Here is a 24,719-nt window from a genome sequence, read left to right on the forward strand (position 1 = left end):
TTGGGGGGCAGACTTTTTATTGTCCCCTCCCAGCCATGGTGGGGGTGGGGCAGGGTGAGGGAAGCTTCCATTTTTCTGGGTTTTGGGGCTTGAACTGCATTACTTTCAAAAGTGGAACTAGCTGTGCCATATGTGAGGAACTGGGATTCACTATGGTTCTCACCAGCCTCTGCAATCTATTAGGGGGATTTTTTTTCTCAGAGCAGAGCCCGTCCCTCCAGGAATGAAGACAACAATTCTGGGCTCTGCCCTAGCTCCCAGCCAGCGCCAGGAGAGCTCTATTCAGGGAATGAGCCCGACTCAGAGCCGAACAGATTAGGATTCAGTGAGCTGAGCTGAAGCTCAGATTCCACCCCTTCCTCTGACCATAGAAAGAGGCCTCTGTGAAATGGGTTTCAGCTGAGTACTTCCTCCCCTGGCTCACTGGTTACTGGGGCGAGGCCTCTGGCACCCTGTGATTCTCAGACACTGTCCCTCCCTCAGGACCCCTGAACAGAGTGGGAGAGGGCCAGGTGAAGCCTCGGTGGTCCTGTCTGCTGGAGGCAGCCCCATCCATCCATCCCTGGCAGGAAAAGGGTGGGGAACCAGGACTGGTCACAGACAAGGACAGTAGGTGGTGATGGGTCCTCAGAAGGGTGAGTGGGAAGCCAGAGGACACAGGTTTCTGGGAGGAGGTGACATTTGAGCTGTTTTTCAAGTGAATAAGGGAGAGGAGCATCCATGGAGAAGGCAGGCTGGGAGAGGAGGCCAAGGCCAGAGAGGAGGGAGCATGTCCAGGGATCCTCAGGGAGGCTGATGTGGTGGAAACAGAGCAGGAAGGGCTGGCAGGACAGGTGGGAGATGAAGTCATCTAGGCCACATCTCTTGTGTCTTGGAGGCCCCACAACAGTCTGGATTTACCTTGAGGACGTTGGGGAACCAGTATGACCTCACTTATGATTTAAAAGATCATTCGATATCAATTGCTGGAAGCCTCGGCCCTTATCCATTTACGTCATCCTCGGCCGAGTCTCCCTGCTGTCCGCCGTCGTCTCGTCTTTTCTCACCACTTTCATCATGGTGTCCTTTGCGTCTCAGCTCTTTCCGAGGACCCGGAAGCACAATTTTGTGTCAGCTTTCATCAGTTTCCTCACAGAGGCCTGTGCCTTCCTGGCCTTGTTGCTGCACGCCCTGGAGATCCAGAGTCTGCAGATGAAGCCCAGCCCCCCGCAGTTCTCCATACAGTGGCCTTACTACGTCCTGGGCTTCAGCATCCTTCTGTTCACGGTGGCTGGTGCCATCTGCCTCATCCAGATGAGCCTGCCCTAGATGCTATTTGTTGCCCATTTCCCAGAGTACTGAGGACACCCAAGAGATCTCGTACCTGGAAAACCTGGATAGTCTGGGAGGATAACTGAGCTCCACACAGAAGGAGATGCTGCTGAAGGAAGAAACCATTATCTAGACCCAGTCTGTGCCCTGCCCTTCGTCAAGCAGTGCAATTGCACACGTGTCAGTGTGTGTGGCTCCTCAGTCTCCACCAGTCTCTGCTGTTTTTGATGAGGCTCTTGAGTGTCAAGTCAGCCCCTCCCTTTTCCCTACTCACAGTGATTCTATCCTGTGTGTGTTTGATATTTGTTAAACATTTTTTGAATTCTTCCTGAGCTTTCTGAGTGATTTTTTTGGACAAGTGTTTTCAATAAAAAGAGGGGAAAAAAAATAAAAGATCATTCGAGGAAATTCCTTGGCAGTCCAGTAGTTAGGACTCCATGCTCCCACTTCAGAGGGCCTGGGTTTGATCCCTGGTTGGAGAACTAAGATCCCACAAGTAGCACGGCACAGCCAAAAAAAAAATTCAAGTTGTTAGGTACAAAGGAGGAGGCAGGAAGGCCAGAAAAGGCCTCATGCAGAAATGTGGCCAGATACCGGACAGAGAATGATTGACTGTGAAGAGCAAGGGCATCGTCTGTTAAAAGTGGGAATTTTCTGGAAGTGGAATTCCAGACCAAGAAAGACTTCCTTGGACAGTGCCCTGATAAGCCCCTACAATCACTGCTGCCTCATCAGTGTGTTCATGCATGCGAGCTAAGTCACTTCAGTCATGTCTGACTCTTTGCGACCCCATGGACTGTAGCCCGCCAGGCTCCTCTGTCCATGGGATTCTCCAGGCAAGGATACCGGAGTGGGCTGCCATTTCCTTCTCCAGGGGATCTTCTCAACCCAGGGACCAAACTGTTCTCTTACGTCTCTTGCATTGGCAGGCTTAAAACTCAACATTCAAAAAACTAAGATCATGGCATCCGGTCCCATGTGTTTACTTCAAGGCAAATAGATGGGGAAACAATGGAAACAGTGACAGACTTTATTTTCTTGGACTCCAAAATCACTGCAGATGGTGAGTACAGCCATGAAATTAAAAGATGCTTGCTCCTTGGAAGAAAAGCTATGACAAACCTAGACAGCATATTAAAAAGCAGAAACATTACTTTGCTGACAAAGGTCCGTCTAATCAAAGCTATGGCTTTGCCAGTAGTTGTGTACGGATGTAAGAGTTGGACCATAAAGAAAGCTGAGTGCCAAAGAGTTGATGCTTTTGAACTGTGATGTTGGAGAAGACTCTTGAGAGTCCTTTGGACTGCAAGGAGATCCGGCCAGTCCATTCTAAAGGAAATCAGTCCTGAATATTCATTGAAAGGACAGATGCTGAAGCTGAAGCTCCAATACTTTGGTCACCTGATGTGAAGAACTAACTCACTGGAAAAGAGCCTGATGCTGGGCAAGATTGAAGGCAGGAGGAGAAGGGGATGACAGAGGATGAGATGGTTGTATGGCATCACCGACTCGATGGACATGAGTCTGAGCAAGCTCCAGGAGTTGGTGATGGACAGCCTGGCATGCTACAGTCCATGGGGTCACAAACAGTTGGACACAACTGAACTGAACTGACTGAGCGCTACCTGGGAAGCCCCAAGCAATGGCACCAGGACAACTATGCCACTGCCGCCCCAGGGACCAACATGCTACCCAGCCCTGAGTCCTCAGTGAGTGAGTGCCGAGTGAATTAATAAACAACAGAACAACCTCTGGTAGCAGGAGGAGGGGTGCAGGGAAGGAGTGAATGTGAAACATGTTAAGGGAGTAGGATCTATAGGACTAAGAGGCCGATTTGAGGTGGGGTGAGAGAGAGGGACGTCAGGGGTTCATCCATTTACTCCTTCATTCACTCTCATTCAACAATGGGAATGTTTTGAATTCATGAGCCAGGGACACTGGTGATGAGGAGAGCTGTATCACCTACAGAGCTTAGAGACTCACAGTGAGCACACAGGAGCACACACGCTTCCTGGTGGTGACACAAAGGCATGAGTCCATAGGACATGGGGACAGAGAGTACCAAGGAGAGGCTGTCTTCAGAGAAGATGGGCAGAGTTTGCCTTGCTGTGAAGATGACTTTACACGTGGGCAGGGACCAACTGGTGCCAGTTTTGAGAGCTCCAGAGAGCCCCAGCCTCGCTCAGGTGGGAGCCTGGGTGGACAGTGGTGCTTCACAGAAATGAGAATCAGGGAAGAAAAGTCCCTCTGGGAAGGTCATGAGATCTGGTGGGTCATCCAGGGGCTCAGAACAGGAGCGGGCTCCACACAGAGGAAGGCTCGGGATGTTCAGCAGTGGATGGATGAAGTCCTGTGACTGGATGATATTGTAGGGTGGGGGAAACAGAAAGAAGGACCCAGTCTCTGGAAGCAGTCCCCAGGTCTACTGATACAGAAAAAAAGGGTGCTGCAAAGGAAGGCAAAGAAGAGGAGCTGGAGAGGGGGGAGAATGGGGTGACTTGTGTCTCTGGTAAGAGCGGGTGAAGGAAAGGATGTCAGTGCCCCTGAGGGCCCCTGCCGCCCCCACCCTGAACCTCTGGATAGTCAAGACCAACCCTCAGGAGGAGGGGAGGCAGATATTTAGAAATCTCTTAAAATCCCTCAAACCACTTCTGTGTATGACTGTGCAGCCTCTAAAGATGATGGACTACAGAGTGAAGCCTGACGGGTGGGAGAGCTTTCAGGGTTGGAGAGGACCAGTGTTATTTTACTGAGGGGAAGGGTGGGGGAGTGGAGCTGACCCTTTGAGTCCAGTGAGGTCAGCCGTGAGTTCCACCTCAGCCCACTCCAGGGGAGAGTCAGCATTGTAGCCCCTTACTGGAAAAGAGTGGGTTCTGGCCCCCTTGGCCAGCAGGTACCCAGATCTTGCCAGGATCCTCACCCATGCTCCCAGAGTGAGCCTGAGACTCCACAGATGCAGGTGCCCAGGGAGTGGTGAACACGTGGCCTAGCTAAGAGCTCAGACTTACTGGCCAGATGGTGGCAGGAAGGGCAGCCTGTGCCCAGAGCAGGGAAACTGAGGCTGGCAGAGGGGCAAGGCTGAGGGGCAGCTTCCAGACCTGGAAGGTGTCTGTGTGAGGAGCAGGCTTCAGGCCTTCCTGTTGCCCTCCCCGAAACTGGCCCTGATCGTTTCTTCCAGCCAACCCAGCAGTGGCCGCTCCAGGACCTGTTTCAGATAGAGGGGCCTCAAAGGTCTCTGGAGCCCACGGGATCTGTGGTGGTACCAGGCAAGCCAGGCTCCCTGGGGCACTAGGTTTGGGGGTCTGTGTAGGAAGGAATGTCTCCTTCCTGCCTTTGCTAATAGTTCTCCGAAAGCCGCCCAATTCCCGTGGATCCCGACCCCAAGCGCTGAGCACTCCCACCGCCCGCGTATCCTCCAGGATCCCTCTCGTCTCCACCCTGCCCGGTCAAGCCCGTGGACGCCGCAGGCCACCCCCCTGCCGGGTTAGCGGAGAGGGCGGAGCGAGCCGCGGGCGCCTCCAGGGGTGCTAGAGCCGCGGGCGCGCCGGGGGTGGGGCCCAGCCGGCCAGGGGAGGAGCGGGGCGTCTGGGCGGCAGGCGGCGGAGCGGAGGGAGGGGCGGGCACCGGCGGCGGCGACAGCGGCAGCTGCGGCGCGACCTGACCCGGCAGGGACGAGTGCACGGAGAGCGCGAGGTCCGCTCAGCCAGCGCAGCCATGTGAGTGTCCCCGCCGTTTCCGGGGTCCGTGGCCCGGGCGGGGCTCGGGCGCGGCGGTTCTGGTGCCTCCCCGCGTCTGGGGAGTCCCGGATCTGCTGCCCCCGCTGCGGCCCTGTCCCGTGTCGCCCCATCCCTGGGACCCAGGCCCCACGGTGTCGTTCCTACCCTCCTCTCGGGCGCGGAGCTCGGCCACAAAGGCTGCCGCCTCAGGGCCTGCCGCACCCGGCGCTGCCGCCTCCCCTCCCACGGCCAGGCCCAGGCGGCCCGTGCCATGGGGCTCTGGGGTGGGCCAGGCCTGAGGGTGGGCCTTAGGCGCCAGCCTGGGTGCTGGCACAGACGCTCACCGGGAGCCCCGCTGCCCTCGCCGCGGGAGAAACTGAGCTGGGAATGGGGAGAGGGCCCCGAGGGGCGCAGGCCCGCCTACTAGATGAGCTAATCTCTCTGGCCCCACTGGCTGTACTAAGCCGCTTTGGGGCCCGACCCGAGGTAGCCAATCTGGCCTTGGACTGGACTCTTCGCCCAAATGTGGCAGAGGCTAGAGAGGATCGCCTGGCTCTGTGGGGGAACAGACCCTGTACCTGAAAATGAAAGGCTGGTGTGGGGACTCTGCAAGCAGCCAGGCCTGGGCACCCTGCAGAACCGGTTTGGGGAAGGGGCTGCTCACCGCGGCTAGGGGTCTGGGTAAGCCTGGCTTTAGCACCCTCTATTCTCCTCTCCCCGAGACTAGAGTCTGGCCTCAGAGATTGACCCATCTCAGCCAGTTCTGGGTTGCTTTCTAATACAAGTCCGGGTTGGCTGGCCAAGCACCTACTGTGTGCAGTCTAGTATAACAAGAAAGATGGGCCATCTATGGGGCTTGCCCTGGGCCTGTACTGCCCAATTGTCGGCACAGCCTTCTGAGGACGGTTAACAGACAATCTGGAAGATGCAGAAACTGGCCCAGAGAGGTTAAGTAATATTCTGAAGATCACACAGCTGGTTTGGAGAGAAGTGGGAATTAGACCCAGATCTGAATTATTGCCACTGTACTAACCACTTCCCTGGCATGGAGGGTAGAGATGGGGTTGGGGGAGAGATGAGAACTGGAGTGTGAGGTACAAAATAGTCCAGGGAGACAGGAGACTTATTTCCCACTTCAGCCCGCCCTCCCTGTCCTGGGTCCTGTGGGGCAGCAGTTACAGAGGGGTACCTGGAAATGGGTGGGGGTGAGGGGAGCACACAGGGCACCGGGCTGGGTCCTCCCTGGGTGGAAAAGCAGGCAAGGAGGACGTGGCTGAGTCACTGCGGGCCCCTCGCTGGCTGCAGCTCCGACTAGCGCCTCTGCTAGGCCCAGCCCGGGGGAGGCCACAGGCTTCCAGTGCGCCGCCGTCCGGGGAATGTGACCAGCTGACCAGGGAGGGGGCCGGCAGGAAGTGAGGCCACCGGGCCGCCTCCGCCCGGTTCCGGGGTGGGGGGTCCCAGGCCGCACCGCGGCCCCTCTCCCTCCCTGCTCCCGCAGCTGCGGCATGACGTCAGCAACCGGGTTTGGGGCAGTTGCCATAGAGACAGGGGCAGGCTCTGGAGGGACCCCATTCTTCCTCGTAGCCGCCCCTGGCCCGGGTTATTTTTAGCATCTGTTTACCTCTGTCCTGGACGGCCCTGCGGTAGGGCGGGGCGGGCTGGGGGACTCCCGGGAAAGCGGCTGGCCTGGCATTCCTCTGAGCTAGGCAGCACAGGTGGCAAGACCTGCCCCACATAAGTGCAGCAGTTTCGGCCTGAAGAGGGGATTGAAGGCTGTGGGATCTGGGGCCACGCAGGCGACCAGAGTTCCTTTCTTAGCTGCTCCAGCTGGCCATGCCACAGGTTCCAACACCCTTGAGACCTGGGTTCTTTACCATGTCCAGAACAGACTTACGGGCTGGCGAGAGTCTAGAGAGTCCCCTGACTCTTATTAGCCAGCCCCTCCTCCAGTTGAGGTGGACCCTTTCTCTTAGCTCAAGAGGTTCAGCTTTTCTTCCCGCCCCCGGCAGGGGAGATCCTGCCTACTCACCCCCTGGAATTGTCACTTAGATTAATATTCTGATGGTCATTTGGACCAGCAGTTACACGTCCTGGTCCCTGTGGCAGAAGCCCAGTCAGAGAAAGAAAATTGATGGGAAGGTCAGCCTCCTCTGAGTCCGCCCTACCCACTCAGTTCCAGACTCCCAGGGATCCCCTACCGTGTCCTCTGGGGCTGCGGGTGGTGGTGCAGAACTCCACTTGCTGATACAATCAGAAAGGAAGGAAGGGAAGAGGAAACTGACCATTCAGTAGGGGAGTTGGGGGGACAGAGACTGGAAATGTACCCCTGAAGTAGCTCAGAGCATTCCCAGTTCCATCAGTCCCCAGCGCAGACTCAGCTCCTGCCCGCCTCCACTGCTTTGGTGCAGGGCATGGAGGACACCGCAGTGAGCAGAGCAGGCAGGCCTCAGCCCCCAGAGCTCACAGTCTGGTTAAAAGACAGACCCTAAAGGAGAACTGACAACAGAATTATGTGACCTCAGGGATCAGAGAGAGGAAGCTATGAGGCGCCTACAAGGGGGAACCAATTGAGGGCAGGCTTCCTGAAGGAAGAGGTAGTACGGTAAAAGAAAAAAGAGAGGGAGCTGGTCAGGCTGAGAGTAGTGGGAAGGGGGTATAGGGTCAATGAGAGTTGCTGCTTATAGGCCTGGAGAGAATTCACGGTAGCTGGAACAGAATGACCTTGAGGGAGCAGAGGACTGTGAGGGGAGGAGGAAGGTATGTGAGGGGAGGAACAGAGCCTGAAGGTCTTGTGGGTCATGTTAGAGAGTCTGGACTTTATCCTTGGGGTAGGGGGATGCCCATGGATGTTTCACAAGAGTTCGACTAGAGGGATGTGAAAGACATAGAGTCCTGGCCCTACTACTTAACAGCTGGGTCATCTCAGGCAGATTAATAATTGTTAATAACAGCAGTTAATATTTACTGTGTGCTTACAATGAGGTATTGTGTCCACCCCAACTTCCCTACCCCACATGCAATTCTCCCTTCCCCGAAAACTCCCAATAGAGGAAGTATCTCATTTCATCCTCCCAACAGCCCTTAGAGATAGTTGTTATTATTACTGTTGTTATCCTCATTTAACAGATGGATATCTGCAGCCCAGAAAGGTTAGGAAATGTCTTACCTGAAGTCACACAGCCAGTTAGCCTCAGGTTTCTCATCTGTGAAGTGGGGCTAATAGGACTCATCCCATAGGGTTGTTGTCAGGATTAAATGAGACGATGTTTATTAATTAAGTACAATGCCTGGCATAGAAAGCACTTGATAAAGGACAGTTTTTAGTATTGTCAGGTGACTGGCGTTTCAAGAGGGGTAGTGCTGTTATTGAATGAAGAATAGATCATGGGACTTCCCTGGTGGTCCAGTGGCTAAGATGCCATGCTCCCAATGCAGGGGGCCCAGGTTCGATCCCTGGTCAGGGAACTAAGATCCCGCATGTCGCAACTAAAGATCCTGAGTGCCGCAGCTAAGACCCAGTGCAGCCAAATAAATAAAACTAAAAAAAAAAAAAAAAACCAAACAAACAAAAAAACAGATCATTGTGGGTTAGCATGGAGACAGGGAATTCATCAGGAAGCTGTTGTAGGATTCTAGGTGAGAACCGGTGATGGCTTGAACTTGAGTTCTAGGTGAGGGGGTGGATGTGACGGGACAGGTGCCAGAGATGGCAGGAGTGGGTGACTGAGTAGATGTGTGGGTGGGTAACAGAGACTGAGGCATCCAGGATGATTCTTAGTTTCTGTCTTTAACAACTGGATACATAGATGATGGGCCTGTCATGGAGAGAGAAGGGAGAGTCAGGTTTGAGGAGGAAAGTGGTGACTTTAGTTCGGGGACTTGAAATTCAGCACATCCCTAGTAGCCCACTCCAGTTTGTTACTCAGCTTCCGGGAGGCATCAGGCAGGCAGCTGGATGAACAGGCCTGGTACTCAGAAGAACGGTTTGGGCAAGGAAAAGAGAAAGAAGCTGGGAACCTTTAGATGGCATTGAGCTGTGGGAGAGGTGCCCAGCCCATAAGTGGGGAGGAGGATAAGCATCATTCAAGGATGGGGAGAAAGACAGATACCCTGTGGGAAAATAAGAAGTGCAACCAGAGAGAGAGGTAGAAAGCCAGGGGCGTGTTGCCTCTTGAAATCCAAGAGAAGGAAAGGCTTGAGGAAGAGGAAGAGAACTGCCCAGTGAAAAACTTTGCTCGGATCAAGCAGGATAAGGCCTAAACATTGAACACGCAATTCAGCAATGGGGAAGTCACTGGCAACCGTGTCATCCAGACCAGTCGGGAGTGCAGGGTACAGAAACTGGACAGGGTAGGAAGAAGAGTGGGTGGGTGGGGAGAGGAGGTGGAGGTGGACACACCTCTTCAAGAAACTTGGCTCTGAAAGAGCCAAATAGGGTGAGGGGTGGGTAGCTGGAAAGAGACTGCGAGTCCACAGAGGGGTCATTTCTTTTTATAGTTGATTTATTTAAAGTTAGCTTTGTATTGAAATAGAATATTCACACAGAAAGGGTACATGCCCTAAGTGGACAGCTCACAATACATTTTCACAAAGGAACACACCCATCCAGGATCAGGAAATAGAACCCAGATTAGGAAACAGAACATAATCAGTACCCTGTCAGCCCCCTTGTGCTCCCTTCCAGTCACTACTCCCCAGGGCTAGTGTCACTGCTATTAATAGTCACTACTATCTATTGACTTCTGCCACCATAGGTTAACTGTTTTTGAACGTTATATCAACTCATACATGTATCCTCTCTTAGTATATGTGCTGCCGAAGCGAGCACACATGTATCCTCTCTTGTGGTCTTGCTTCTTTCACTCAACCTTATGTCTGTAGGGTTCATCCCTGTTGTTGCATGTAGTTGTATATTGTTCATTCTTTTTTGTTGTTGTTGTTCATTCTTTTCATTGTATAGCATTCTATTATATCTACCGGTGGGCATTTGGATATTTCCAGGGTAGTTTTCACCTTTTATGTGGGAATGACTGGAACTTGTTTGAGGTTTGTGGCAAAAGACTGAAACATCTTCCATGGGAGGGGAGAGGGATGGCTAGGGCGACACGTGAGGATTTCCCACGTGGGAAACAAGAGCCTGGCTGAGGTTGAGACTTGCTCTTTTCCAGCCCAGCTGCTGTGCCAAGATCTCTGGTGGCTCCCGCTAGCCTGAGTGCAGGTGCAGAGAAGGCAGGGGGTTGGGTTGCCCAGGGTTGGTTTCTGCCAGGTAAGGGAGTAGTCCAGAGTGCCGGGGATATTAGCAGGCGGGCAAGCTGGAGGGGTGGCTGCAGATCCAGGCTGGGGAGAAGGCTGTGCCGGGAATGTGGGAGGGAGGTGGCGGGGAGAAATGAAGCAGAGGCAGCTTGTGAGCTTTGTGCAGGGCGATGTCTGTGCAATCACAGCTGCATCTCCAGTGACTAGAGTAAGATTGTTACTTAGTAAATAGTTGAATAAATGAGCTGAGAGCTTCAGGAGGTCTCAGGTAGAAGGCAGGTGAGATGGGGGTGATGGAGAGAGCCTGAAAGTTGTGGTCAGTGTGGTTCTGATTCAGGAAGGGGGGCACTCCAGAGCCAGGTGATGAGGCTGGGGTGTTGTGATGGAGGGTGGCTGCAGGGAGCAGAGAGTGGTGGGCAATCCACAGGAATGGATAGCTGCCAGAGTAGGGGGGCACAGCACTGTCTTCAAGGAGGGAGGGGGAGATAGCACTTCTCAAGATCCTGGGACATCTTGCATCTGAGTCTGTATCTGGGGGTGGGGGTGACTGACTGTAAATGCAGATGCCTGGGCCCACCTCAGTCTTTTGGGGAGAAAGTAAGCCCAGGACGGCTGAATGGAGCATCAGGGAGCAGGAGTGTTTACAGGGTAGGGGAGCACCTAGCTCCTCTGAGGGGATGAGATGCCCAGTGGACCCTGGGCATGGTGGCCTCTATCCAGGCAAGAGTTGGATGGGGATAGTCAATGGAGAGATACTGGGAGCAAGAAAGGGCGAACATCAAGGGGATTCAGCCCATGCAAGCTGGGAGCCAGAGGATGGGGCCTCTCTCCTAGGAGGCAATTTCTGCTGGAGAGAAGGCGCTGATCAGCAGTGGGACCTGACCCTCTCCCCATGGCCTGGGGGTGGAGGGAGTCCCTCAGACTAAGCACCACTTCTGTGGGTGGAGGGATGGGGGTGGTGCACGGTGCTGTGGGACTGTCTGCCCCCAGTTCCTTCTCTTCCTTCTGAGGGCAGCAGCACATAACATGGGGTTGAACCTGTCGCCCACTTTCAGGTCCGCCCTTCTCAGCCTCAGGGCTGCCTCATGCTCAGTGCCTCTCTTGTCATCCTTCCGCACAGTCCCTCCACTCAGCACCCGCAGCCCTTACTTCTGCTCTCTCAGAAGACCTCACATACTCAGAACCCCATCTCTCAGCCCTCTGTACTCAGACCTCTCTCAGCACCCTCCAACAGGCGCTCTATGAGCCCCCTGTGTTAACTACACTTAGTTCAGCCCCCACCCTGTTGTCTTCACTGTTTATCCCTCCATATACACCGCCACGCTCGACTCCCCTTACCCGCACTCCAGACCCGGCTCAGACGATCCCCGCCAGTCCCCAGCCCGAGGGGAACCCCAGTCACCCCTCCCAGAGGCCAGGGGGGCCGCGGGCCCGGTGCCCCCCTGATCCGGCCGGTCCCGCCCCATCCCGGCGGTCTGAGTCAGGCGGCAGGAACTGGGCGGGGGGCGGCGCCGGGAGGAGCTGAAGCCAGGAGCCAGAGTCTCTGGGAGCGAGCACGGAGTCCAGCCAGGCCGGCACCGAGGGGCCCTGGGCCGGAGTGGACTCGGGGGGGCCAGCGCGGGGGTTAGGGGGCTGTCCCGGACCTACCATGAGCGCCAAGAAAAGAGGTAGGACCCGGTCTGGGGCTGTGGAGGCTCCGGGGCTGTCCCAGGGGCGTGCGGGCCGAGTTCTGGGCGCCTGGGGCGCGGGGTTCGCCGGATCTGTGTGGGGCTTTGCCAAGGATCTCTTCCCGCTAAGGTCCGGGCAAAGGCGGCTGTCTGTGACTCAGTTTCCCGATCCGAGTCTCAGGGAAGAGGAGGGGGCGGGGCCCTTCTCGGCACTGCCCCTCACCCTGGGAATCCCCGGGCTCTGGGCGCCTCGGGGCGGGTGGCGGCTGGAGGGGAGCAGCTTCCGCGGGGCGGGCGGGTCTGGGGAGCCCAACCTGCGCAGGCCGGGCCTGCCAGACCGCTCCGCTGGGCTCCAAGCATGCACCCCGCCCCGCCCCGTGACCTCCCGCGGCCTCTCGGGGTGCGGGCGTGGGAGCTCCTGGCCCCACTTGGGGGAGGAGGTCAGGGGCAGGGCTGGGGAGCCCGCCCCACGCCCGGGTAAACAGACGCTTCCGCACATTCTTTGCGTGCCCCTCCCCTTTCCTGCCCCTTCCCAGCCCGGGGAGGGTCCCAGCGCGACCCCCCTTCCTGCCCCGCGCGGCAGGCGGAGCCTGCACCTCTGCAGGAAGTGGGGGCCGAGCCGAGGCCACGCTGAGTCTGAGACCGAGTCAGCCGCGGCCGCCCTGTCATTAGGGCCCAGGCCGGTGCGTTTTGGCCTGCCGGCGGCAAGCAGTGATATCCAGAGGGACTGAGAAACAGAGGCTGGGCTGCAGGGAGGGGGCTTCAAGGGCCTGACTGGCGCTGGACACCCGCCCTCGCCACCCCCAGGGAGCCCCGCGCGGACTCATTCCATGATGTCCCTGTCGGTGCGGCCGCAGCGCCGCCTGCTCAGCGCCCGGGTCAGTAGGAGCCAGTCCTTCGCAGGCGTCCTCGGCAGCCAGGAGCGGGGGCCCAGGTAGGCAGCAGAGGGGGGCTGACGGGTCCAGAGAGGTTGGCCGGGTTGGAGTGTGCCAGTGAGGGTGTGGGGAAGGACTTCTTGCCTCTTTCTGAGTGCAGTCTCTTCTTCAGGAGCTTCCCGGCCTTCAGTCCCCCGGGGCCCCCACGGAAGCCCCCAGCACTCTCCCGGGTGTCCAAGATGTTTTCAGTGGCGCACCCGGCCCCCAAGGTCCCGCAGCCTGAGCGCCTGGACCTGGTGTACACTGCACTCAAGCGAGGCCTGACGTAAGCAGTGCCCTCCCAACCCCTTGTCCCAGGATCCCTCCCTAAGGCTTCTACCCCTCCTGCTAATGGGAACTTTCCCCAGCCTCACTCCCTCTCCTCACTGCCCCTTCCTTGGGCAAATAGAGGCTGGAGAAGTAAGAGAACTCTGTGGTCACCGTTTACCCAGGGCCTATTTGGAAGTGCACCAGCAGGAGCAGGAGAAACTCCAAGGACAGATAAGGGAGTCCAAGAGGAATTCCCGCCTGGTGAGTGAAGAGTTGGCATCCTGTATGTCCTGGATTACTGCTCTTTGCTCTTGTGGTGTTGGAGGGCTGGGCAGGGCCAGTGCTGGCTAACATCAGGGCTGTTTTCTGGGGTGACGCAGTCCAGGTGTGACTAGAAAAGGGGTATCAGGCAAAATTGCCTGATAGGAGCTTTCTCTCTTCCGCCTTCCCAGGCTGCGTGCACTTTCTGCCTGTGACCCAGTGCCTGCCCCCCTGGGAACTTCCAGTGGGGTGGGTCAAACCCCGCTGACATGGATTATGTTGAGATTAGGTTTTGGTGGTCCTGAGCGAGAGCCATGGTTTTTTCCGGGGAGCAGGTCAGGGCTTCGTGGAGAAAGAACCATTTCTGCTGGGTCTTGGAGAATCAACAGGAGTTCCCTGTCAGGGGGAACCAAGCATGAGGAGGCACAGAGTGCTCGTCCTAGGGATGGTCACAAAGGCAGTGGGCCAGGGGAAGGGTCTCATAGAAGAGGCAGGGGGAAGAGTGCTGGAGTGGTCCTGAGGACCAGATCTCTGACACCTGCAGAGACCAGGCATGTGAGAGGTAGGCCGGTTCCTGCTTTGACTGGAATGGCTGTGGACTGTGGTGTGAGAGGAGGAAGCCCGGGAGGGAAGGGTGCTGGATGCTCTGGCCAAGCGGGTGCCCCTGCTGGAGTTCTTCCCCTACCTCCTAATGTGCACCCCCCCCCTCACTTCCTTGCAGGGCTTCCTGTATGACCTGGACAAGGTGAGTGTATAGAGAATGGTGTTGGCAGAGGTTGACTCAGGTAGGTAAAGGGCCCTGGGCCTCAGGCTTCTAACACACCTTTCCCCCAGCAAGTCAAGTCCATTGAACGCTTCCTGCGACGGCTGGAGTTCCATGCCAGCAAGGTACTGGTGCGGCATACGTGTGTGTTTGCAGCCTGGGGTGGGGGGTCGGGTGTCACAGGGAGAGCGGGTGATGGTAGGCCCTGGGGGAGGCCCTGAGGGAGCAACCCCAGCAGTGAGTCTCAGTCCCCCTCTGCCACCCCACTCTTCTACCCAGATTGATGAACTGTATGAGTCATACTGCGTGCAGCGGCGTCTCCGGGACGGCGCCTACAACATGGTCCGTGCCTACAGCACCGGCTCCCCGGGGAGCCGCGAGGCCCGGGACAGCCTGGCCGAGGCTACTCGAGGGCATCGCGAGTACACAGAGGTGAGGGATGTGTGCCCCTGAGGCTGAGGCACAGGGTACAGTAGAGTTGGTGAGAGGGGACTGGGTTTTGACTTCTTCCTGTCGTTCCCCCCCCACCCCCCATCTCTCCATCCAGAGCATGTGTCTGCTGGAGAGCGAGCTGGAAGCACAGCTGGGCGAGTTCCACCTTCGGATGAAAGGTACTGAGCAGTGATGCCGACTGGCGGCCAGGGGAGGGAAGTGTGTGCCTGAGACCCCTCGACCCAGCTCATCTTCTTCTCCCTGACTCCCAGGGCTGGCCGGCTTTGCCAGGCTGTGTGTTGGCGACCAGTATGAGGTAGGAGGATGGGAAGGGAGGGGCTGGGATGGCAGGGTCGCAACGTGGAAGTCTGCTTCATCCTGCCTCTTCCCCTAGATCTACATGAAATATGGGCGTCAGCGCTGGAAACTACGGGGCCGCATAGAGAGCAGTGGAAAGCAGGTGTGGGACAGCGAGGAAACCGTCTTTCTGCCTCTGCTCACGGAATTCCTGTCCATCAAGGTGATGTCTCTGCCCAGGACCATAGGATACCAAGATCCTGTGACTCTGTGACCCATGAACCCTTTGGACCTTCATGACCTTGAGACCCTTAATGCCTGTGACCCCCACCTGGTTCCTTGGCCCTGTGAATGTGTGACCCCTTGACCTTCATGATCCTGTGATTTCCCCATGATCTTCTGACCTGGTGAATATTTGACCCCTGAACTCCCATGAGGCTGTGACCCCATGACCATAGTGACTACAGATTTGGACCTCTGATCCCTGTGCTCCCAGAATGCTTCAAGCCTCATGGACAGTCCCATGACCCTGAGACTGTGCAAGTTCAGACCTCTGATCCCCCACAATCTCATGACCCCTACACCCTTATGACCCCACCATGCATTCTTGGCTACAGGTGACAGAACTGAAGGGCCTGGCCAACCATGTGGTTGTAGGTAGCGTCTCCTGTGAGACCAAGGACCTGTTCGCTGCCTTGCCCCGGGTTGTAGCAGTGGATATTAATGATCTTGGCACCATCAAGCTCAGCTTGGAAGTGACATGGAGGTTGGTGGGGTTGAGGGACTTGGAGAGAGGGCTGGGATTTGTGTCGTCTGCTAACAGCTTCTTTCCTCTCTAGTCCCTTCGACAAGGATGACCAGCCCTCAGCTGCTTCTACTGTCAACAAGGCCTCCACAGTCACCAAGCGCTTCTCCACCTATAGCCAGAGCCCACCAGACACACCCTCGCTTCGGGAACAGGCCTTTTATGTGAGTCACATCCCAGGCTCAGCACCACCTTCCCCAAGAAGAGGTGGTCCTGAAATGTCCTTTCCTCTCTCCCAGAATATGCTGAGGCGGCAGGAGGAGCTGGAGAATGGGACAGCATGGTCCCTGTCATCTGAATCTTCCGATGACTCATCCAGCCCACAGCTCTCAGGCACTGCCCGCCACTCCTCAGCCCCCAGGCCCCTGGTGCAGCAGCCTGAGCCTCTGCCCATCCAAGTTGCCTTCCGTAGGGCTGAGACCTCCACTTCTGGGCCCATGGATGAGGAGGGGGCTGTGGCCCCAGCCTTGGCCAATGGGCATGCCCCCTACAGCCGGACTCTGAGCCACATCAGTGAGGCCAGTGTGGACGCCGCCCTGGCTGAGGCTTCAGTGGAGGCTGCAGACCTAGAAAGTCTAGTCCGGGGACCTAGCCCACCTGCGTGCCCAGATCCCACCCATGGGGAGCACCCTGCTCCTGTCCCTCCTGCCCTGGATGCTGGCCATTCTGCCACAAGCCCCACTCTTAGTACAACAGGCCCTGCCCCATCTGCTCACCTAGGGTCGGCTAACAAGACCATAAATTCTAGCTCTCCTGAACTGCCCACCCACACCACTACAGGCTCCACCTCTAGTGCCATAAGCCCTACCCTTAGTGCTCAAAGTCTCACTCACTCTACCACAGCTTCTACCCACAAGATGGTGGTCTCTATCCTCACTACCACAGGTCCTACCCCCAGTACCACAGGGCCAGTCCAGACCACCACAAGTCCCACCCACAAACCAGCGCTTGCTACCCTCACTCCTGCAGCTCCTAGCCCCAGTACTACAGACCCAGTCCAGACCACCACAAGCCTCAGCCACACTGTCACAAACTTGACACACACTGTCACAAGCGCTACCAACAAGCCCATGGGCTCTGCTCTCATTATTGCAGGCCTTACAGCCAGTGCCACAGGTCCAGTGCAGACTACCACTAGCTCCACCCACGCCGCCCCAAGCCCCACCCATGCCACAAGCCACTCCCACATCACCACAAGCCACTCCCACACTACTGTGAGCCCCATCCATATCACTACAAGCCCCACCCACACCACCACAGGCCCCACCCACACTACTGCAAGCCCCACCCACACCACCACAGGCCCCACCCACACTACTGCAAGCCCCACCTATACCACCACAGGCCCCACCCATACTACTGCAACCACTACTCCCAAAGCCAAGATGTCAACTAACACCACTACACCCAATGCCAAGGACCCAGTCCAGAACACCAGGAATCCCACCCATTCTGTCACAAGCCCCACTCTTATAACTGTAAGCCCCTCCACTATTCTAGACTTTGCCAAGCTCTCCAGCTCTTCTGCAAATACAGACCCTCCCCACCTAGGCACTGACCCCCTATCTGGTAGTTACCTAGCCTCCACTCCTTGCACTCAGGCAGACCCCGTAGCCCCCAGCACCTCCCATCCAAGTCCTGCTTGTTCTAGTTGGGAGCCGCTCACAAGCCCTTCGCCGGACCCCCCAGAAGCCATCTGTCAGAGCCCAAGTCTCCCTCCCTCACCCCTAGCCCCTTTGCCCCAGTATCCAGACCCTGGAGTGGCCAGAGCTTCTCCGGCCCCAGTTCCAGGGGCAGCTGGAGGGGCTGGGGACAGGAGGCTGGAAGAGGCTCTGGGGGCCCTGGTGGCTGCCCTGGATGACTATCGTGGCCAGTTCCCTGAACTGCAGGGCCTGGAGCAGGAGGTGACCCGGCTGGAGAGTCTGCTCATGGTGAGGAGGGCTGGACTGGACTGCGGTGGTACAGGGAGGGCAGCCATGCAGGGGCAGCAGCTCTGATGCCCTTCAAAACCCCAGCAGAGACAAGGCCTGACTCGGAGCCGGGCCTCCAGTCTCAGCATCACTGTGGAGCACGCCCTGGAGAGCTTCAGCTTCCTCAACGAGGATGAAGATGAAGACAATGACAGTCCTGGGGACAGGTGAGAAGGGCGAGGTGAGGGGGAAGAAGGGTGGTGAGTACCAGCTGAAGGAGAAAGGTGAGAAAGGGGAACAGGTGAGGTGAGGCCAGGTGGACCACATAGAGAGCAGCAAGATGAGAGGTGGGCGGGAGGAGGGGGGTTCCTGGTGGGTGCCTCTGTGTTCACCCCACCTGTGTACTCCTTGTGCGTCCTTGGTGCCCATGTTTTCAACCCCATCTGTATCCCCAGTGCTTCTGGCCACCTTCCTCCTCATCCCTGCAGTGTCTGCCTCCCCCGTCGGTCCCTGTCAGCTCCTGAGTCTCCAGCTCCTCCTCTCTTCCTTGGCCTCACCTTGAACCCACGCTATGAACGAGCCCTTTCTGTGCCTCCCTGTGCGTCCTGGGTCCCTCAGCATCAACCTCCTCTGTCTGGATCCCAATCTGCCCAGAGACCCAGGCCCCTTGGCTCTCTGTCCCGGAGTGGCCTTTGCCAACTCCCAGTTGAAGATCTTGCGCGGCCCCTCCTCCCTCCGATGCTGCACAGGTTACGACCCCGTGCCCCGCGCCCCTTGGGCCACAACCTCTCGCAGTCCACTTTGTGTAGGCCATCCCGCCTGCAGCCCTACTCCCGCCCGTCCTGGCCCCAGCGATCCTGGCGGTTGTAGCTGGAGGGGGACCTGGGCAGATGGGCTCTGGGCAGATCCCTGCTACCCCCTGTTAGTCCCAGCCCTTTCCTCCTTCTGGAAGCCTTCCATGAACTTGCCTGTTGTCTGTTGTTTGTATGTCATCTGTTCTGTTCTGGGATGTGGGGAGCTTAATAAAAATTCACTGGTGACCAGATGATGATGTGTGCTCCTGGGGCGGTTGACCCCATCTTTCTCTCAGGCCCCCAAACAGCCTAGCACCTGGGGCTGAGGACAGCCTCGACTCGCCCACTGCCCGACCCCTCAGCACAGAGTGTCCAGCTCTGGATGCTGCCTTGGTCCAGCACCTGTATCACTGCAGCCGCCTCCTGCTGGTGAGGCTAGTGGTGTTCCCCCGACCCTCCCCTGGTAGCTGCTTCCCCCAGGGAGCCCTGTGCCTCACTCATGGCCCTTCACCCCTCCTCTGAGTTCCACTCCCCAATGTCCCAGGGCCTGGCTCTTGCTGAATGGAACACCTCCCACACTCTGGCTCCCCCAAGCCTCTCCCGATGCATGCTGGGACTTGCAGTCCCCGGTCTCCATCCTCTCTAAGCTCTGCCTTGAGGTCTGAGCTACTTGGCCACCCCTGTTCTCCAGAAACTGGGCACATTTGGGCCCCTGCGCTGCCAGGAGGCATGGGCTCTGGAGCGGCTACTGCGGGAGGCCCGAGTGCTTGAAGCAGTATGCGAGCTCAGCAGGCGATGGGAAATGCCTGCCACCTCTGCCCAGGAAGGTAAAGGCTGTGTGGGTCCTGGCTCACGTGTGTCCCCGGAGCTCCCGCCTTGCCCTGCCCCACCTGCACGCCTGTCTCACCACCCGCCTGCTCTGTTGCTGACAGTTTCTTGTATCTCCTCACAGTGGTGCAGTTCTCGGCCTCTCGGCCTGGCTTCCTGACCTTCTGGGACCAATGCACAGAGGGACTCAGCCCTTTCATCTGCCCTGTGGAGCGGGTGCTCCTCACCTTCTGCAATCAGTACAGCGCCCGTCTCTCCCTGCGTCAGCCAGGCTTAGCCGAGGCCGGTGAGTGGGCTGCCGGCCTGCCCCCTCTACCCTCCTTTCTCAGATCCCCAGTGATGGGACCTTAGGGAAAGCCAGGTCAGCCCACACACACACGCTGAGTTGAGTACTGGGAAGAAGTAACAAAGGCACACGCCTCAGCCAAAAGGGCCCAGATCAGACAGGGACTTCCTGGACGTGCACCAGGGATGGGGCACCCTTCCCTCTGATGACCCAGGTCCCTCCACTCCCTGAGACCTGCAACCCTGCCTCCCACAGTGTGCGTCAAGTTCCTGGAGGATGCCCTGGGCCAGAAGCTGCCCCGGAGCCAGGCAGGCCCTGGAGAGCAGCTCACCATCTTCCAGTTCTGGAGTTACATCGAAGCCTTGGACTGCTCCTCCATGGAGGCCTATGTAACTGAGACAGCTGAGGAGGGTGAGGCAGTGGCCCTGGTCCCAAAGTGACCTGGCCCTGTGGGTGGGTCTGAAGGTGTAGATTCAGGACACAAGAATACAAAAGACTCTACCCCCAGAGGCTCTTTGCCCTGCCACCTTGTTCCAACTGACACCCCCTCCCCCACTGCCCAAATTCCTTCTTTCAGTGTTACTGGTGCGGAATCTGAACTCTGATGACCAGGCTGTTGTGCTGAAGGCCCTGAGGTTGGCACCTGAGGGGCGGCTTCAAAGGGATGGACTCCGGGCCCTCAGCTCTCTGCTTGTCCACGGCAACAACAAGGTCATGGCTGCTGTCAGCACTCAGCTCCGGAGCCTGTCGCTGGGCCCCACCTTCAGGGAAAGGGTGAGAGTTGGGCAGGCCTCCCTGGAGGGCGGAGGCTGGGGTCCCACCTGAGTCCCGCACTGAGTTTGCCCTCCCACCCTTACCCAGGCCCTGCTGTGCTTCCTGGAACAGCTGGAGGACGAGGATGTGCAGACCAGAGTGGCCGGCTGCCTGGCTCTGGGCTGCATCAAGGTGACCCCTGCCGACCTTCCCCCCCCGCCTCCCCCGCCTCCCCTCCCAGCTCCCCGAGCCCTGGGCCCTGAGCCTGCTCCGCTGGGCCCACCTCAGTGCTCTCTCCCCTGGTAGGCTCCAGAAGGCATTGAGCCCCTGGTGTACCTCTGCCAGACGGACACAGAAGCTGTGAGGGAAGCAGCTCGGCAGAGCCTGCAACAGTGTGGTGAGGCTGGGGATCAGGAGGCACGAGTCTAGTTGAGTTCTAGGACATTTGGCTGCTGGGAGTAGGGGTGAGATGGGGTCAGGGGCGGGAGGGAAGGGTGGAGCTAGGACCACTCCTGACCCCATCCTTATCCATTCCAGGAGAAGAGGGACAGTCTGCCCACCGAAGGCTGGAGGAGTCACTGGATGCCCTGCCCCGCATCTTTGGGCCCGGCAGCATGGCCAGCACAGCATTCTAAACTCCCCACCCAGCGGCCCCCACTGCCCCTACCCCGCACCTTCAGGGCTTACCAGGCACTGGCAGGGAGGATGAGGGCTGGCTCCAGACATCCCTCCCTCACAGATTCCTATCAATGAAAATCTAATATATTCTCCTGTTGTCCTTGGGGTTGGTGGAGTCAGTGCCACAGTCAAGTGCCTCCCAGCCTCGGCTCAGCACACTTGCCATAGATCAGTGTCCTGGGCCTGGCCGTCCTGCCTCTGCCCTGCCCTTGGTTTTGTATTTTATTTACAGAGTTTTACAGAAAATAATAATAAAAAAAAAAAAAGCAGAAATGCCTTTCCTACATAGCCTGGACTGGTGCACTCCTAACCTCCTGCTCCAGCATCTTCTGGCTGTGGCCCTGACACTAGTGTGTCCACACACCAACCGTGACAGTACCATGTGCTTTTGTCCTGGAAATCCAGATGGAAGAAGCCCAGAGGCTGGAACTGGGCTTGGAAAAGAGGGCAGAGGAAGAGGGTGGTGGAGTGTTGCTGAGGAGGCCCGGCCTGCAGGTGGGTGTACCCTGGGCCTGGAAGCTATGGGACTAGACTGGAGCTAAACTCTGGAGCTGGCCTAGAGAAGGCCCAAAGAGTGCCAGTCCTGGGAATGGCTCCCCAGCAGCAGCTGGCTTGGCTGGGAGGCAGAGGAAGGAGGCAGGAAGAGACGGTGTGGTGGTGGCTGGAGCTTCTGGCCACCAGGGGGCAGCAGAACCCCGTCAGGGAATGCCAGGCTTCTGGGTCTTTACTTCAGCAAAGGCAGCTTCCTACAGAAGGGGCTGTGCCCAAGGAGGTTCGTGAGCGCTGGGTGGGTTGAGAGGAGGTTCTTGCAGAGGGGAGAGCTGGGGCCGGGGAAGCAGGTGATGTGGGTGGCTGCCCTGTGACTCTCTTAACAGTAAGTCCCTCCTGTCCCTGAGCCACTGCCTCTGTAATAACAAACCTGACTAAACCTTGTGACCTTGCCACAGCTGGCAGACTCGTGCTACTCTGGGGAGAGGGCTCACGTGAGTTTAATAACCCCAGAAAGCTAACGAGTTCAGTGGGAGGGACCTGAGGGTAGGGTGGGACTGTAGGATGGCAGGTCTGTTCTTAGGAGGACTGGAGGGAGGCCCACACTCAAGGCTGGAGAAACAGGTCTTGCACCTTCCCCTGTCCCGTCAGAGCTTTCAGTGGCGACAGCGCAGGGGAAGGCCTTCCCCGGTCCCTGAGCCCACTCTGGCGTCCCCGTAGCACAGCAGCGTGACACCCTAGGGACAGTCTGTGTGCCTGCACTCAGGAAGAGCCAATGAGGTGCCAACAGTCCCCCCCCCCCAGGGGTGACCCAGATCCCCAGAGAGCTCTGCCCCCCTGTGTTTTAGAGCTGTGTATGAAGAGGTTTGGCTGGGCCTTTAACCACCTGCTGGGGAAGCTAAGCTGAGCAGAAAAAAAACGGTAACAGGAAGGAGCACAGGAAACACCTGTGTGTGGATGCAGGTGGCTCATTCCAGTTGGGTGGGGGTGGGCGCGGGGGTGGGGGCAGGCCGACTGCCCTCAGCACACGAGCTGTGTGTTCCCTCTGTAACTGTGAAGGGCGGTGCGGGAGAGATGGTCAGCTCAGTTTTGGGGGGATGATTGGCTGCAGTGGTAGGGAAAGGCAAACAGTTGATAGAGACCAAGCCAGCACCCAAAGCTGGCCACAGGCTGGGCCTGCTGCAAGGGCCCCTGAAGCAGGGTTGCAGGCCCAGAACCACCCCTAGAGCCCCTCAGGCCTGAGGCCCCACAAGAGCTCCACTGGGAGGACAGAACTGTCCACTGACATCCAAAGCGTGGCCTGTGTGGTGGGGAAAGAGGAAGTGAACACAGGCCTAGCAGGTCCTGGGAAAGTGCAGCGGGGTGACTGGACCAGCAGTAGCTCATGGCTCAATCCACAGGAGAGGACAGGGCCTGGGCAAGAAATGGAGGATGGAAAAACACCCCTGCCAGGGGTCAACAGGTCACTGGAAATTTGAGTGGCCCTACATCTCTAATTTCCAATTCTGGGAAGGGATAGGGCACCTAACTCTGTCCTCTACAAGGAGAGCCCTGAATCCTAAGCCTCATATTCAACTCCAGGTGAGGGTGGATTGGAGGGTCAGGGTGAGTAGGAGCTAGAATTAGGGCACTGTGAGGTACAACGGAAGCACTGTCAAGGCGAGACAGAAAGAGCCTCGGGCCTTTGCCCCATCGAGCCTACCCAGTTCAGAGCAGTGGATCAACCCCAGAACAGCCACCTAACCCCTCTCCATCAGTTACTTAAAGTCAGGCTGTACGGCCTCCTACGCTCAGGCCCACGTCTATGAGGTGGCGGGGGTGGGGGGCAGGGGAAACCCTTGTCCTCCCTTCTGCACACCCTGCCCTCCCCCAGCACACACAAACCCTCACAGGTGCTCCCATAGGTCTCCCCACAGGGCAAGGCTGCTCCCAGCACACCTCCTCCCCTGCTGTCACACAGGTTCGGAGAGCCTCTCACTCTGGCGACTCTGGACAGTTTTGAGCCTGCTGCCTCTGGTGACGGGAGGCTGATGACACCACCAGGAGTCCGATGCACCAGAGCAGGGAAAGCCTGTGCCCAGCTGTCCTGTGGAGCCTGTGCCAGCCTCTGTGAGGGGACAGAAGGAAGTGGGCCTCCAAGGTCTGTGACACCCTGAGAAACGCCCCATCGATCAAGTCCATCAAGGCCGCAGCCATGCCCTGGCCACCACTGCTGGGTCTCTCCCCGGGAGAAACTTATAAGCCCGCGCTGCAAAAAAATGGACCAGGCTGAGGTAGTCCAGGATGCAGTTTATTGGGTCGGTGGGCACTGGATCCCCCCCCACACACCACCTTTCCTTTCACCCTCTTCCAACCTTACCTTTCCTGCAGTCTCCTACTGTCCTTCCTCATGTATTCAAAGCTTCAGAGGACCAAAAAAAGAAGAAAGAAAAAACATGTTGGTAAAGGCAAAGAGGCAGATGGGTTGGCACGTGGGAAGAGAACTGCTTCTTTGTCTCGCCCACAAGCGGGGCTGCCTTCCTTGTGTGCTTCTGCCTGGTGTGTGGGCACAGTTTGCTGAACCCTGGGCATATGACATGCTCCCCCCACCCCTGGCATCCCTGGAGGACCCTATTTAGGCCATCTCTTGGCCACGGACAGAAGGCTCTTGGCCTGACTGCCAGACCTGGCTCTCCTGGTCTGACGTAATATAGAGGGTGTGCTTGGGAAGAACTCCCAGACCTGTATGAACTGCTAAGGAAAAACATCTATCATTTGGAAAATAAGACTGTCATTGACCTGCAGGAAGGGGCCCCTTGTTTCAGAAGGCTGCAATGGGGTGATGGTCACAGTTTGAGTTTGATATCAAGGGTCAAGTCTCATTTCTCTCTGAAGACACCCAGAGCATATTGGATCTGCCAAGAGTATTGACTTGGAGAAGCTAAATAAGCAACTGAATTGCCATGCTAACACCGACGTTTCTAGCTGTTTGCTCTGAATCTCCCTACAACTTTCTCTTCTTCCTCCTCAAGCATCCTCTTACAAACATCACTCCACAACATTCCATTCTAGGCCCCTTGCTCCTCTCTTTTGAAACATACTCCCTGAACCACCTTATCCATTTCTCTGGCTTCCATCTATATGCTGAGGCTGTATGCCTCATGGCTGTGATTCACATGGCTCTCCCCTCATCTCCCGACCCTCATATCCAACTGTTGACTGGACATCTTTTGAAGAGCATGCTCAAAATCAAACATCTCAAAACCTGCTTCTCCTCCCGGAGTCTTGGGGTTACCAACTACCCAGGCACTCA

At 57.3% G+C, this 24,719-nt stretch overlaps 1 protein-coding gene, 1 non-coding gene and 1 pseudogene across 5 annotated transcripts; all 3 read left to right on the forward strand.

Moving 5' to 3' along the window:
- Positions 1–942: 942 nt before the first annotated feature.
- LOC122692735 lies at positions 943–1,700 on the forward strand (annotated as a pseudogene).
- A 3,183-nt stretch (positions 1,701–4,883) lies between these two features.
- RIPOR1 (RHO family interacting cell polarization regulator 1) lies at positions 4,884–21,211 on the forward strand. 4 transcript variants are annotated; one of them, XM_043898817.1, is made up of 22 exons: positions 4,884–5,027; positions 12,755–12,881; positions 12,995–13,147; positions 13,314–13,392; positions 14,114–14,137; positions 14,227–14,280; positions 14,435–14,587; positions 14,703–14,766; positions 14,860–14,903; positions 14,982–15,107; positions 15,502–15,650; positions 15,724–15,853; positions 15,929–17,620; positions 17,705–17,826; positions 18,690–18,822; positions 19,085–19,220; positions 19,346–19,507; positions 19,763–19,918; positions 20,085–20,281; positions 20,369–20,452; positions 20,567–20,657; positions 20,798–21,211. In XM_043898817.1, the coding sequence occupies exons 2-22, from the start codon at positions 12,778–12,780 to the stop codon at positions 20,893–20,895; spliced, it is 3,951 nt and encodes a 1,316-aa protein (XP_043754752.1). In that variant the 5' UTR covers positions 4,884–5,027; positions 12,755–12,777; the 3' UTR covers positions 20,896–21,211. The 4 variants fall into 4 exon arrangements, with proteins under 4 accessions (XP_043754752.1, XP_043754753.1, XP_043754750.1 ...); XM_043898815.1 differs by lacking the exon at positions 4,884–5,027 and adding an exon at positions 11,795–11,947; XM_043898816.1 differs by lacking the exon at positions 4,884–5,027 and adding an exon at positions 11,795–11,947 and having other exon boundaries at positions 17,708–17,826.
- On the forward strand, positions 8,420–8,492 carry TRNAW-CCA. Its single transcript has one exon. It is a non-coding gene; the product is annotated as a tRNA-Trp (tRNA).
- Positions 21,212–24,719: the final 3,508 nt, after the last annotated feature.

The sequence above is a fragment of the Cervus elaphus genome, chromosome 4, assembly GCF_910594005.1.
Source record: "Cervus elaphus chromosome 4, mCerEla1.1, whole genome shotgun sequence".
Taxonomy (NCBI): domain Eukaryota; kingdom Metazoa; phylum Chordata; class Mammalia; order Artiodactyla; family Cervidae; genus Cervus; species Cervus elaphus.